Source organism: Electrophorus electricus, chromosome 15 (assembly GCF_013358815.1).
Source record: "Electrophorus electricus isolate fEleEle1 chromosome 15, fEleEle1.pri, whole genome shotgun sequence".
NCBI lineage: Eukaryota > Metazoa > Chordata > Actinopteri > Gymnotiformes > Gymnotidae > Electrophorus > Electrophorus electricus.
In genome coordinates, this window is record NC_049549.1 from 3,761,831 (window position 1) to 3,777,038 (window position 15,208).

At 41.7% G+C, this 15,208-nt stretch overlaps 1 protein-coding gene across 9 annotated transcripts in view; it reads left to right on the forward strand.

Annotated features, from left to right (window-relative positions):
* tenm4 (teneurin transmembrane protein 4) overlaps window positions 1-4,052 on the forward strand; it is a 170,194-nt gene extending 166,142 nt beyond the window's left edge. For all 9 annotated transcript variants that reach the window (XM_035534068.1, XM_035534067.1, XM_035534070.1 and 6 more), the window contains one exon: window positions 663-4,052. In XM_035534068.1, coding sequence (XP_035389961.1) covers window positions 663-1,421 — 759 coding nt within the window. In that variant the 3' untranslated portion in view covers window positions 1,422-4,052. The remainder of the gene's footprint in view (window positions 1-662) is intronic.
* The last annotated feature ends 11,156 nt before the right edge of the window (window positions 4,053-15,208 follow it).

Consider the following 15,208-nt stretch of genomic DNA (forward strand, 5'->3'; position numbering starts at 1 on the left):
CAGTTTGAGTTATCTTAGATATTCTGGATTTGAGTTAGCATAGATACATTAGACTTGAGTTAGCTTGGGTAAAATAGATTTGAGTAAGTTTAGGTAAAATAAGTTTAAGATATCTCAGATAATCTCAAGACTACCATGAATTCCACCAGCCAGGTCAGTAGTAAATGGCACACACCTGGCTAATCTACTGGTGTACCCCCACCGATGGTGTTCATGTTAATTTGTATTTACATTTACAGCATTTTGCAAACGGCTTTGGCCATAGACACCAAGTAGGGTCAGTGTTAATACTATCAGGGTCAGTGTTAATACTATCAGGGTCAGTGTTAATACTATCAGGCTAAAGTGGTGTTTCTCATTTTCTCTTGTTTCTTTTTTTCTGATGTGTGTGTGTGTGTGTGTGTGTGTGGGCATGTTTGTACATGTGTGTATGTGTGTGTGTGTGTGCTTGTGGGCATGTTTGTACGTGTGTGTGTGCGTGCATGTGTATGTGTGTGTGTGTGTGTGTGTGTGTGTGTGTATGTGTGTGTGTGTGTGGGCATGTTTGTACATGTGTGTATGTGTGTGTGTGTGTGCTTGTGGGCATGTTTGTACGTGTGTGCGTGCATGTGTGTGTGCGTGCATGTGCGTGTGCGCGTGTGTGTGTGTGTGTGTGTGTGCAGTCTGTGCTGGGTGTGCAGTGTGAGGTTCAGAGGCAGCTGCAGGCCTTTGTGCGGCTGGAACACTTCCAGCAGATCTACGGGGCAAGCTCCGATGGCTGCGTGCAGTCTCCGCTCCGCACAGCATTCGCCTCTGGACCCTCACTCTTCAGCAAGGGTGTCAAACTTGCCGTGCGAGGAGGTCGCGTGAGTGCCGACATCATCAGCCTGGCCAGCGAGGACGGCCGGCGGCTGGCCGCTGTGCTGAACCAGGCTGTATACCTCCATGACCTGCACTTCACCGTCAATGGTCTGGACACCCACTACTTTGTGAAAGCAGGCCCAGTAGAGGGAGATCTGGCCCTGCTAGGCATGACGGTGGGGCGGCGCACGCTCGAGACAGGCGTGAACGTAACCGTGGCGCAGGTGAACGCTGTGCTGGGCGGGCGCACGCGCCGCATCACGGATGTCTTGCTGGAGCATGGCGCTCTGAGCCTGAACGTGCGCTACGGTAGCAGCACCGAGGAGGAGAGGGCCCGCGTGCTGGAGCTGGCTCGCCAGCGTGCGCTGGCTGCCGCCTGGGCACGTGAGCAGCAGCGGGTGCGGCGCGGCGAGGAAGGGTCGCGGGCGTGGACCGACAGCGAGAGGCAGCAGCTGCTGGTCTCGGGCCGGGTGCAGGGCTACGAGGGCTACGCCACGGTGTCTGCCGACCAGGTCCCCGAGCTGGCCGACAGCCTCAGCAACATCCACTTCCTGCGACAGAGTGAGATGGGCCGCAGGTGACACGTCCAAGCTGAACTCCGCTGACCGCAGCGTCCAGGATCCAGGATCCCACATCCAGGATCCAGCGACCAGCATCCAGGATCCAGGACTACTTGCCAAAGACAAAATTGCTTATGTGACCACTGTTGATTTTTTGTTTTCTTCTTTAGACTTTTTTTACATGATGGTAAGCAGTTGTGCTGCATTAACATCTGAGAGCTGTTTTTCTTTTGGAGCTTTTTCCTCGCTGAGTGTCTGGTGGAGGGATGTTCAGCTCCACCTCAGCTCCACCTCCCTGTCTGCACATCTGCTCAGAGGAGCCCTGGATCGCTTCGTGGTGATCACGCTGGCGTTCAGCTACACCTCCTCCTGCCTTTGTCCCTCGCCACAGCCAAGGAGAGAGTTTTTTAATCACTTCTTTTTATACTTGAAAGTCTGACAACACTCACAAGCGTACAGGGGAGTCTAAGCCCACCCCTCTGAATGGCCCCAACTGGCCCCTTTTCATGCCTATCCTGTCATTTGACATTTTAACACTGGTTGACTGCCTAATATTTGTTTAATATCTAAATATGACCAAATAGATAAAAAGGAAAGTATAATCAAAGCGGGCATACTCACAGACAAAAATGTGAACAAAACTTTAATGAGACATTTGTCTAAAATATTGACAAAACTGATAAGTTGCCTGTGGTCTGTCAAGATTTTAATGAAAATTAAGATGACACTGAGAACAGAGTGGAATTAAGGTTTCTGTATTAAAATAAATATTTTACTAAAATAGTTCAAACACACTCCAAATTTACTTCATAGCTGCATCTATAAAAGAACAGTATAGCTAATGTGAATACGTTACTAATGTGAACTGTTGTCCCCTTTTATTGCTGACTGTTGTATTTGAGCAGAACCCAGTGTTTCGAAACATGTTATTAAGTGTATATATATATATATATATATATATATATATATATATATGTATGTATGTATGTTTGAGAATGTCAAATGGTTCAATTAATTGTTTGGTTTTACTGTTAACAAAAAGAAAGTTTTTAATATGCTAACCCTTTCCTTTTAAGGATAACACTATTTAATTTCGTAACCTGATTTTTTTAGGCAATATTCTTACTCATATGTTTGCTTTGTGCAACAGACATGGATGCGTAATAAAACAAACAGCACATTACTGAGCACCGCCCTCAGGTGGGGTCATTACCGAAACCTGCCCTCAGACAGGGTCATTACTGAAACCTGCCCCCAGATGTACCCATCACTGAAACCTGCCGTCAGACGGTGTCATTACTGAAACCTACCCTCAGATGGGGTCATTACTGAAACCTGCCCCCAGATGTACCCATCACTGAAACCTGCCGTCAGACGGGGTCATTACTGAAACCTACCCTCAGATGGGGTCATTACTGAAACCTGCCCCCAGATGTACCCATCACTGAAACCTGCCGTCAGACGGGGTCATTACTGAAACCTAACCTCAGATGGGGTCATTACTGAAACCTGCCCCCAGATGTACCCATCACTGAAACCTGCCGTCAGATGGGGTCATTACTGAAACCTGCCCTCAGACGAGGTCATTACTGAACCCTGCCCTCAGGAGGGGCTATTACTGAACCCTGCCCTCAGATGGGGTCATTACTGATATTTGTCCTTTGATGGGGTCATTACTGAAACCTGCCCTCAGAAGGGGCCATTCCCTTTGACAGACATGCTGAAGCATGTTGTGGCCTAAGCATGGTAAACTGAACTAAGGGCAGAGTCAAAGCCCAGAGGGACCCCTGAGCATAGGGCCCCCACTGCCCGAGGGGCGATATGGCCAGTGCGTGTGGGATCCTGGGATCCAGTCTGGCAGACTCCTGTCTGTATGTGACGTGCTGCTTCCTTCGTGTCTTTAACTCACCTCCACATCATGTCCATTAGAGCTCCTTTCTGGTTTTAAAATGCCTCAGTTAGAACAAAATGGTGTTAATGTGTTAACATTATGTCTTGCTGACCCCTTCATATGAGGTCCTACTGACCCCCTCATATCAGATCCTGCTGACCCCCTCATTTGAGTGGACAGCAGGTCATCCTGAGTCCATCATCATCGTGTGTGTGATGGGGACGTGTTAGGAGATGAGTAGTTAGTGATTACGTGTTTCCACCTGTAATGCTGTCTGCATTGTTTTATTTGGATGTCAGTTGGCTGTTGGACAATGACACTACATCAGACAATATCGCTGTATTTAAAAAAACTGAATGAAAGAAAAAACGTGACTGCACTGGCAACTGCGTTGTGAAGCTGTAATTATTTTCTAAAGTTTTGGACTCAGTTGATTTTTTTTTTCTCAACACTGTGTTTCTAACGCTGTAAATAAGAGAAGACAAATGAGCTGTAAATAAAAGTCAAATGTAGAAGACACCTTGTAGAGCTACAGCAGGCTGTCTGTGTAGTCTGTAGCTACAGCAGGCTGTCTGTGTAGTCTGTAGCTACAGCAGGCTGTCTGTGTGACTAGCTACAGCAGGCTGTCTGTGTAGTCTGTAGCTACAGCAGGCTGTCTGTGTGACTAGCTACAGCAGGCTGTCTGTGTAGTCTGTAGCTACAGCAGGCTGTCTGTGTAGTCTATAGGCAAAGAGGAAAAAATAAAGAATATTTTGTGTTTACATTTAGTTAATGTCACAGTAACTTTAATCATAAATCATAATATACATTTTAAATATAACCCAGGGAAAGAGTGCTGTTCTGTGTAGCTGTATACTATAGTTGGAAAGCGCACCATGCTACTGTCTGTTTCACATATGCTCAGAGGAATGCTCACTTATTGGAAAGTATCATATACCTTTTACTTTATACTTCAGTTTGCAGTCTCACTGCAGTGTGTAATTTTATCTCCTTGAATTACAACAAATGAACAACACAACCATAGTATTTACGCCAGTCCAGGGCAATATTCACCACAATTATAAATCACCTTAATAATTCACCTTCTGTGTATAGGGGTTTCTTTAAGCATGATGTCCTGCTAGTCCTACTATGTCAGTAAACATCACCCTTCATTTTATGTGAAGCTGCTTTTGGCTTTTGGCTTATAGCCACTGTTTAGTGGCTCTACTAAAAGATTCCTAGTGGAGGACTAATGCATGTGATATAAGACGTGGGGGAGGGGGGGTGTATGTGAAAGACAGAGGGAGAAATAAAGAGGGGATTCCCCCATAGGAAACGGTAAATGCTCCTTCAGTTGTGTAAATGCAGATAATAGCAGATAGGTTCTCCTTCTGGTTCTCCACAGCTTCTCCACAGGATCAAAGCTGGTTTTCTCTTCTACAGAAAGGTGAGGTCATTTTAAAGTGAGCCCTGAACTCACAGTGTGCATGGAGGAAGGAGCTGAGCATGTTTTACATCACATCCTGTGTCAGTTTCCTGCAAAGGTTTCTGAGAAAACTAATCCCTTTACTGACAGATTTGGTATAAAGTGGATTTGACACCTACACCTACGTTGTGATTAGTTTCAGTTCTGCACAGATGATTGTGATGTCTAAGAAGAGAAGTCATGTGCCAAGTACTGGAAAAGTAAAACGTAGCTAGCAGTGTTATGCAACATAATGTGGTATTAGCCATATATAATTCACATTATTTGCCAAATACAATCTACTTACAGGGAAAGTATTGTAGCGTCGGCATGGAAGAAGAGTAAGAGATGACATTTCTGCTCAAGGTAAATCTGTTAATCAGAATAGTCTTTAAAACACTCCAATAGACAAGCAGAAAGAAATACTAGAACAGGGGAGCTGGGGGGATAGTTCACTAACACCACAATCAGAGTAGACACTCCTATCAGACACACAACATGATGACAGTAGACACCTAGCACACTAATTAAACTAAAAAAGACAACTAAACCAAGCGCATATACACAAGTCAGCTATTTAAAACATAAAATAAAGTCTGCAGAGAGAAGCAGGGCATTCTGGGAGTCCTTGCTGTACTTTTTGCTCTACTGATTAGCCCACTCTTTAAATCCAGTGGCAGATGCCACAGAATTACTGATAATTACATGATTAATGATACACTATTAATGAAAATTGGTGAGCAAAAAAACCTTGTGATTTGATATGAAATTCAAAATGACTGACAATTACTTTAAATCTTGGGGTCTACAACCGGCCACCATAAGCAGGTTAGGTGTTAGGCTTAGGGGTTTGGGCTAACCCCAACACCTAGCAGGATTTTAAAGTAATCCTGGAGGTGAGTGTAACTTAGAAGAACGTCACAGTCCATTCTGTTTCCCTCATCTTTTCAGCTACCGATTTATTTTTTTGAAGAGTTGTGTTGAGAAAACGCTGACAAGAAGTGATTTTTAATAACATGGCTGAATGTTATTATTTATGTCATCCAATATTTTAGTTTATTTAGTTCAGATGAAATGTTCATGTTTGTTGTGACAACAGACTCCTCATTCATTAAATACAATTAAATCTTTCCACACCACACTACTTGCCTTTCATCTGGACATGTAAATAAATGGAGCATGAACTAGAAAAAACAGGAATATTAAGACCTTTTTCTAGAACCATCTAAATATTAAATGCTTATCAACTGATCTGTGGTGCCTCTTCTACCTTCATATTAATCCTGATCATTTTTCCATGTTGTTATTTAACAAGCATGGATGCTTAAAGAGTTTCACTATTATGAAACACTTTTAGATGTAAATATGTCTGGCCAGTGATGATGAAAGTTGGAGGCACTTAATCTTTGGATCTGAGCAGCTGGTCATCACAAATCAGCAGCTAAATACCGGCAAACAGACAGCTTCTTTAACATTTAGAGGCTTGGAGGTGAGGAGGCAAATTTGCAGGAGGTGGAGGTGATCCTGTTCCATGGAGTATTGCAGCTATGATTGTAATGCCATGCTGCATTTATCTCATGGTAGAGCCCCAAGAAACTTCAACAATGGCATCAATAGGAAAGACATAACAGAGGGCCGTTCACTACAGAGGCTGCCTTCACACATTCCTTCAGGCTGACAGCCAATGCTTAGATATTACTCCTAGAGAGTAGAACTAGTGTCAGACCTAAACACTGGGAAACACATGATAGTATCCATGAACCTGGTTCACTTGAAACAGGCCACATTTGTAACTACACTACTGGCTGGAAGAAAGATAATCTGGCAGTAGTCTTGGTGACAACTTTGGAGGGAGAGTTTCGCTCCTCTACTAATTGTGTAACATTCCTAGCACAAACAAGTGCAGTTTAACTGAGAACAAGGGTAGTCCTTAAACATAGTCCAAATGTACACTTGAAGGAAAAAAATCCAGAAGAGCAGTCAATGAGGTAACAGGGAACAGGTAAAGAAGGTAACGGCATAGGCAGAAATCCAATAAACCAAGAGAAAACACACAATGACAACTACGGCTGAGGAACGTAACTCAGGGGACCCTGACAAATCAATGGGAGGCCCTCCCAACCCTAAACCCCACAAGAAAGCCAAGAACTTAAACGTTCCTGAAGATACCACTTTTTTTTATATGAATGCCATTTCCACATGATTTGTGTAAACTGGAGTGTAGAGTTTTTAGCCTGGCAGTGAGTCTGGGGATCCCAGGAAGGCTTGTGTTTCTCCCCGTGTGATACATTTTACATTTATTTATGGCACACAGGGGTGGAAGGCCCTGGGGCATTGAGCAACCAGTAAAGGTCACATTTGTCCTCTGCAGAGATGTTTAGTTGTCAGGGTTAAAATAAGTCACATGCATTTTTCATAAGCTTTGGCTGCTGCAGAGAACTTGGCAGGAGGCCAAATTGAAAATATATAAAACAAAGTATTTTCTGCATGGATTAATATTGCCATTCATTATTTTTGACATCTTTTTTGAGGGAGCTAGTTTTCATGGGGGTCACCATTTACGATCAAGAACACATTACACTGATATAATACGTGGTATGCATCACTATGTTTAACATTCAACCAAAGTGATGTGACCTAGTTACTGGAGCAGGCAGGCTCAAAGCCATAGCGCATTTCTAAAACTCAGCATATCTGATTAAAATATAACTATGGATACATTTCACATTTGCATATTTGGTTCAGAAGTAGTACGCACTATAAGTCTACATTAAGTCCAGTATTTTTATGTAGCCGAAAATGTGAGAGACTGATGATGTCAGGGTTCAGTGAACAGACACAGAGTCATTTACAGGAAAACAGACAGTTTTAATAGATAAAGGGATAATCCAATGATGTAGTGACAATACAGGCAGAGGTCAAACTCCAGGTAGCAGATGATAAATACACAAGAACCACAGTAGGGACAGGCAAGCAGGAGAGCAAAAACCAGGAGAAAGCCAAAGACAACCACAAATAACAATGATAACAGCTCAGAAACAGATGACTAAGCAAACAAGACTTCATATAGACTAACTGAACAGAACAGCTTATATAGGGAAACACTAGGAGGGAAAACCAGACACAGGTGAAACTAATAATCAGGGGCCTGGGCAGAAACAGGAGGCTTGTGGGTAGTGTAGTCCTTGGTAGGCTGGGTTTGAGTAGAAGCCATGAAAGTACCATGACAGTAAGGATTTCGAGAGGGCAGGCAATGCTGAATGGCCTCGACAACCTCTGGGACAAGTAGCAATTCAATCAGGATGTACATGATGGAATTCCAGTAGCATGGAATACAATACACGAATACATCCCTCCTTGGAACCCAACAATGCTGCTTGGGTTCAAGCCCCTCCCAAACTATAAGGTCCAGGACCTCATTTCTCCTTCGCCTAGAGTCTAGAACCTCACAAAGGGCATGTAGGGGAGCCTTCTATCACTAAAGGAGGGGAGGGGGGGCATTCTTTGCAGTCAGGTTAGTCAGAGGTGCTGGAACATACGGCTTTAGGAGAGATACACAAAAAGACTGAGGTATACAATACGTACTGGTTAGTTTCAGCCAGTAAGTTACATCATTAATTTTTTTCTCCAATAAAAAGGACCCAGGTAGTAAGCCTTCAGCTTACTACTACTACCTGATCGAACTAGGTAGTAAGCCTTCAGCTTACTACTACCTTTAAGTTGTAGATCTCATGTAGATAGCCACACACTATCTCTGGGTAGATATGCGGGGTCTGATGGCTTGTTGGATGTGTTAATGTGCATTCTCCATGACATGCTCACTATTCTTCATCCACTCATGCACTGCGTGTGATGACATGGGCTCTGTGTTCCAGGGAACAAACAGGGGTTGGTATCCTAATTTACACTGAAAGGGTGTAAGGCCAGTAGCAGAATGCACAATGGAATTCTGGGCCATATCTGCCCAGATCAAATACAGAGACCAGTGTTATGTTGGTCTCTGCAGCGCATAAAATCTTTCCCACTTCAAGGTTTACGTGTTCTACCTGACCTACCTGAGGTTAAGTTGACATTCACCCCAAGGTTCTCCATAAACACTTGTCTGAGAGGAAAATTGTGCACCCCTATCAAATAAGATGTCCTCGGGAATTCTGTAATTCCTAATCACCTGCTGGAATAAGATTTTAGCTGTTTCAAAAGCAGAAGAGAGAGAGCAAAAGCACAAACCGTACAACCTTAGAAAAATGGTCCTAATTGATTACAAAATCAATCAACAAGTGTGACCATGGTCCTTCTGCTATGGGAAGTACTCTTACCAGCTGGTAGTGTCCACGGGGTTTTAGACTGGGTGCAGTCAGAAGCAATGAAGGTGTGTATGTTTCTGTTTATGGTCTCCAACCAGTATCTGTGATATTAGCTGCTGAGTTTTGACTTCTCCAGGGTGGCCTGATGTCACTGATGAGTGAACCTCATTTTGTATTCCATGCTCCTGGCCAGAACGTGATCTGAAAGTTGTACAGATTGAAAAATAACGACATGTGAGCCTGGCAAGGGGTAAGATGTTTGGCTTGCTTGATGTGTTCTAAGTTCTTATGGTCAGTCAACACTACAAATGAGTGTTTAGTCTCCTCCAAACAATGTCTCCACTCCTCCAATGCCAACCTAACTGCCAGTAACTCCCATTTGCCCAAATAATAATTCTAATTCTTTCAGCAGGCAATAGATTGCATGATAAATAAGCAACCAAATGGAGCTTAGGGGCTTACCCATCCTTTCTGAGAGGATGGCTCCTACTCCTCCCTCCAAGGTGTCCACCTCAATAACAAAGGGTTCTTCAGGATCAAGCTTCTTTACTACTAGAGCCTCAGTAAGTCTTCCTCAGAGCCAGGGGAGCATGCCCAGCACAGGGGTTCTAGCGTAGTGATCAGCACCTTTCCCTTAGCAACGTAGTGACGGGTGAAGCAATTGCACTGAAATTGCATATGAAACTTCTGTTAAAAGTTTCTGATGGTCATTAGGAATCTGTGGGACTGGCCAATTAACCACTGCATCGGCCTTCTTGTTCTCTATAGTTACTCCAGTGTCGCTAATAATGTAACATAGAAAGGTCATCTTTTGAAGGTGGAAAGTACTCTTCCCCCCCCCACCCTTAACATACATCGTTCTCCATCAATGTCTGGAGGACCTGTGACTAAAATGCTCAGGAATCGAGGGGGATGCACCAGCATATCATCTACGTATATGACAATGAATCTTCCCACAACATGTCCCACAACACATTGTTGATAAAAGCTTGAAACACAGAAGCAGCATTGCTCAATGGCTAGAATTGGTATTAAAGTCTGTCTTCCACTCATCCCCATCCCTTATTCTGACTAGGTTGTAAGCGCTCCATAGATCTAGCTTGGTAAAAAACCTGGCTCCTCCACAGCAAAACAAGAAACCTGCTTTAAATTAAATAGCATCTCTCTGCTAGCCCTGCCCTCCAAGAGGTTATAATCTCTAGTTATTTCGCCATTGTCAGGCCATACCACATTTACTCATCCTGTGCTTTTCCACAAAACGATATAATCATAAGGAAATGCGAACAGTCTGTGCAGGGAGGCTGAAGGGCAAAATACAATGAGCATTGCAGCAAAAACCCTTTACAGCCTGCTGGATTTCCATCATGCTTGCCAGGTAAAGCCAGACAAAACGGAGAGACACAAGCAGTAGTTGGAGGGAGTGTGACAACACCTGGAATTCTCACCTTGCTGGATGTGAACGACGCCAGGCAATGTGTAAGCTCGGTTACTGAGGAAACTAGGGTCATAGTCCACTGTGTCTGAGTTCTTCAACCATGTTGCTTAGCAACTCCAGACGCTGGTGGTGCTAATGTAGCAGCTAGTCTTGGGCTGCTAGTGTCTGGTAACGATCCAGTACCTGCTGATTCCATATGTTGGTGAAGTCTTTTGTCAGGGTTTGCTGAACAGACACAGAGTCATGTGCAGGAAAACAGACAGTTTTAATAGATAAAGGGATAATCCAATGATGTAGTGACAATAGAGGCAGTGGTCAAACTCCAGGTAGCAGATGATAAATACACAAGAGCCACAGTAGGGACAGGCAACAGAGCAAAAACCAGGAGAACAGCCAAACAGTCCAAAAAAAACAAAAACAACAAAAGACAACAAAAACAACAACCAATGAAAAAGTATTATTTAAAAAAAAGACGACACAGACTAACTGAACAGAACAGCTTATATAAGGAAACAAGGAGCAAAAACCAGACATAGGTGAATCTAATAATCTGGGAAGAAACAGGAGGCTTCTGGGTAGTGTAATCCTTATATATATATATATATATATATATATATATATATATATATATATATATATATATATATATATATATGAAGAATCAGCCTTTGATTAAGAGGGAGCTGTGTTACAAATACACACGTGTGTATGGGGCATGTTGAGTTACAAACAAACACGTGTGTATGGGGGCGTTGTGTCACAAACACACACGTGTATGGGGGGTGTTGTATAACAAACACACATGTATGGGTCAGTTGCATTACAAACACATGCATATGGGGAGAGTTGTGTTACAAACACATGTATGGGGGGAGTAGTGTTACACACATGCATATGGGGAGAGTTGTGTTACAAACACATGTATGGGGGGAGTAGTGTTACACACATGCATATGGGTGTAATCTCAGGAGAAACATCCTTATTTAAATGTACACAGCTCAGGAGCACTGCTGCTTATGCAAAACAGAGATCGGAACAAGCAATTATCCTCCAATCCACATGGACACCCAATGACAGGCCCAATGAGGTTTAGCTCTCTCAGAAGACTCTCAGAAACCGGGGCACCAGGCCTCTGTCTCTGATGGATACTTTTTATTTTTATTAATGATTTTTATTTGTGCAAAAAATGAGAAGAACCCTTATTACAAAAAAATCTTTTGTAAAATATTTTACTGTATGCATATGAAAATATTATGTTGCTGTCATGGATGGAGAACGTGCAGACACAAAGGAGGAAGCAAAGAGGAGTCTCCAACTGAACTCTTTAATAAAATGAACAAAAACCAAACCAAACTGAACAAAAGAAGTCAATGCAACATCCATGACTGACAGTCAAATAAACACAACAGGCTTAAATATGGACAAACATAATGACATCATAAGAACCATGTGGTGTGGCCAGAACGGCAGACACATGAAACACAGGACAGAGACAAACAAAACCCACGTGCTCAGCCACCGGCATACGCCAGAGGCTACAGCAGACGTAGGGCACTATGACAGATGCATTTTAACATCATCACTGGACACGTTTTAACATTGTCACTGGACACATTTTAACATTATTGCTGGACATATTTTCCACAAAGCATCTGGATCAAATTCCTACTGATAAATAAATAATGTGAAATAAAAAAATAACTAATTATTAAAAAATTTACGCAGTTGTTTGACATATTTGAAAAGACAGAACAGGCTGGAATCTGCCTAGGTTTGGTTACCACATTTCTCTTACAAACAAACACATGTGCACAGAGGGTAGTTCTCAAAACAAGGCCTTATGGAGGGCCTAAATACTGTAATTTATAATGAGACTAATTAGTGAATGTTGTCTCCATAAACAGAAGTAATTACTCATGAATTTGTGTGGAAATGTCCACTGAGAGAGCAGCTGTTAAACATCTATCAAAGAAGAATGAGCCTCTGTGCAAATGTAAACTTCTAAAACTGCATCTGTACATCTGCAAGCATCTACTGATGAACAATATGAACATATCAATCTGAACAATCAGTCATAGGGTGTGTGATCAGTCATAGGGTTTGATCAGTCATAGGGTTTTATCAAATTATAGGCAAACCTTCTAAATTATGCTCAAGTGATATTTCTGTCTTAGATGGACTTTTGACGAATTTACTTTTTTATATTTTCTTTAAGTGATCACAACAATGAAAATAAACTTTATTTAGGCCTAACTAGTATGCTATTATAGACAACCTATCAAATCAATACTGAATGTGTCTTGTGCATTGATCTATAATTGTTTTTACTTTTGTTATTTTTTATTGATTAAAATCCTTGACTACAGTCATATATCTTGGATTTTAGATATACTGTGTTTTGTTTATTGGTAAGCCTTATTCTGTCCCAAGTTACAAGTTAATAGTTCAATGATTTAATTACTGAAAATAAAACTTGCAACTGAAGTTTGTGGGTATAGGTGATTCTGTAGACATGTCTAGTTTCTGAAGGGTTTGTCTAGCTGAGCTGAGGAAACTTTAAGCAATAACAATTCCTTAAAGATCAATAGTGAAAATGAGCCCTGTTACCTCTCCTCATTGTACTTGTGTAAAGTGAAGAGTTCCCATAGTTATAGTTTAACAAGGTCATGTCTGTGATTTCTGTCTTTCTTGAAAGTTGCATTCGATCATCTTGTCCTACAATGTACCAAGTTTGCAGTTACTGGTTGTGACGCATTTAGAGACTTTGCCATTGTAAGGTATTAGTAATATGCTGAGAAAATAATATATTAAATATCAGAAATGTGTCAATGAAGCAACAAATCTGCAATATGAGAACATATCCATTACTTGTTGCACTGACTCTAATTATAAACACTTTTCTCATCTCTATCTTCAAATTCACATGCATTTTCTGTTCTAAGACAAAAGGAATGCACCTGTGAAACTGTGTAGCTGAATTACTGACTGGAGTGACTATACTGCGTTGGGTCAACAGTGTGCCGGGCAGTAGATGGCATTAACTGCAGCCTATGGACACTCGCTGCCTTCAGTACCCATTAGAGTATATGGCTTCTCCGTGTGCAGCAGGAGGTACATACTGTTTTCACATTTTCCAGCCCTCAGGAGTAAAAGTTATTATTTCCACAACATAAAACCACTGCTTTTTTTCAACAGATGGAGGAATAGTCTAGAATATATTAAAACTAGATGAGGACAGCATGACAGTCAAGCACAGAGAAGCCTGTTTGGATTCAGCTGATTTTGAGACCTTTGTTGAGCTTCCAGTTGCATCACTCATCACATCACTCATCTACTGAAATTACATCACTCATCACCTCACTCATCACATCACTCATCTACTGAAATTACATCACTCATCACCTCACTCATCACATCACTCATCTACTGAAATTACATCACTCATCACCTCACTCATCACATCACCCATCTACTGAAATTACATCACTCATCACCTCACTCATCACATCACCCATCTACTGAAATTACATCACTCATCACCTCACTCATCACATCACTCATCTACTGAAATTACATCACGTCATTGGCCTCATCAAAACAAAACAAGGTGTGCTTGCCAAGATCAATGCCCCTCCAGAGACAGTGTACTACAGAAGAATTGATGATAGTCCCCAAGAATAAAGAGTCAATACAGCATGTAGCACTGGACAGACAAGTAGGTGAAGACCTTCTTGCCCTGGTTGTTCCACATTCAGCTCAGGCTTTAAAACAAGATCCCTGTTTGTGTTGGCTAATCATACATTGAGTGGTCCAAGTAACAGAGGAAAATAAGGATATCTAGAGCTCTGGCAGAATAAACTATTACATGGGAACAGCCTAGAGGTGGGTGTAGTCTGTCACAAGGTTTGACCAGTCACAGGGTGTGATGAGTCTGGCCTAATGTCTCTGTGATGAGCCTGGTCATCTGAACAGCAGGTTGTCTTATAATACATTATATTCTCCAGCATGACCTCTAATACAGACACACGTTGTGTTTCATTGGTGTACGCTGCCTGAGTCATCTGCTTCCACTGTTCTAAGCATGACTGAAAAAATCAGTATAATGTGGAACAGGAATTTATAATTAAATTTAATGCTAACAATTGGGGAAAACTAATGAAAGTTAGAAATTAACAGTTAGCATGTTACAAATGTTCAGCAATAGCTTGCGCCCACTAGCTCTAATTTGTTTTAATTATTCATTATTATTATTATTATTATTATTATTATTATTATTATTATTATTAATAATCCTAATTGAATTTTTAGGAAAACTACTATTTTAAAGTAATAAAATGGTTAATACAGTGCTTTTCATGTTTTAATGGGTTGAAATATGTCGAAAATATTTTCATAACAGAATTCATTGTGCACAAATATTTCAGGATTACAGTGTCATATCTGGCAACGAAAACACAAAAGCTCAAATTACTCGCTGGAAAGAACAGTACTGGCGCTGGCACCCATGGAGATACTCTACATGCATTATTAAAACATATGTAAAGATGCTCTGCTGATAAATAAGTAATTAAACAGATTTGTCTAGTGGTGGCTGTAGAAGAGCATGTGGCAGGTCTTATATGGACCCACTGCGCCACCCAGAGGTTATAAATATACCTGCACTGCATGGTTATCTCAGTTCATACTAGTGTGAGCTTAGAGGTATTTCATAAACCCTAATTTATTCCAAGA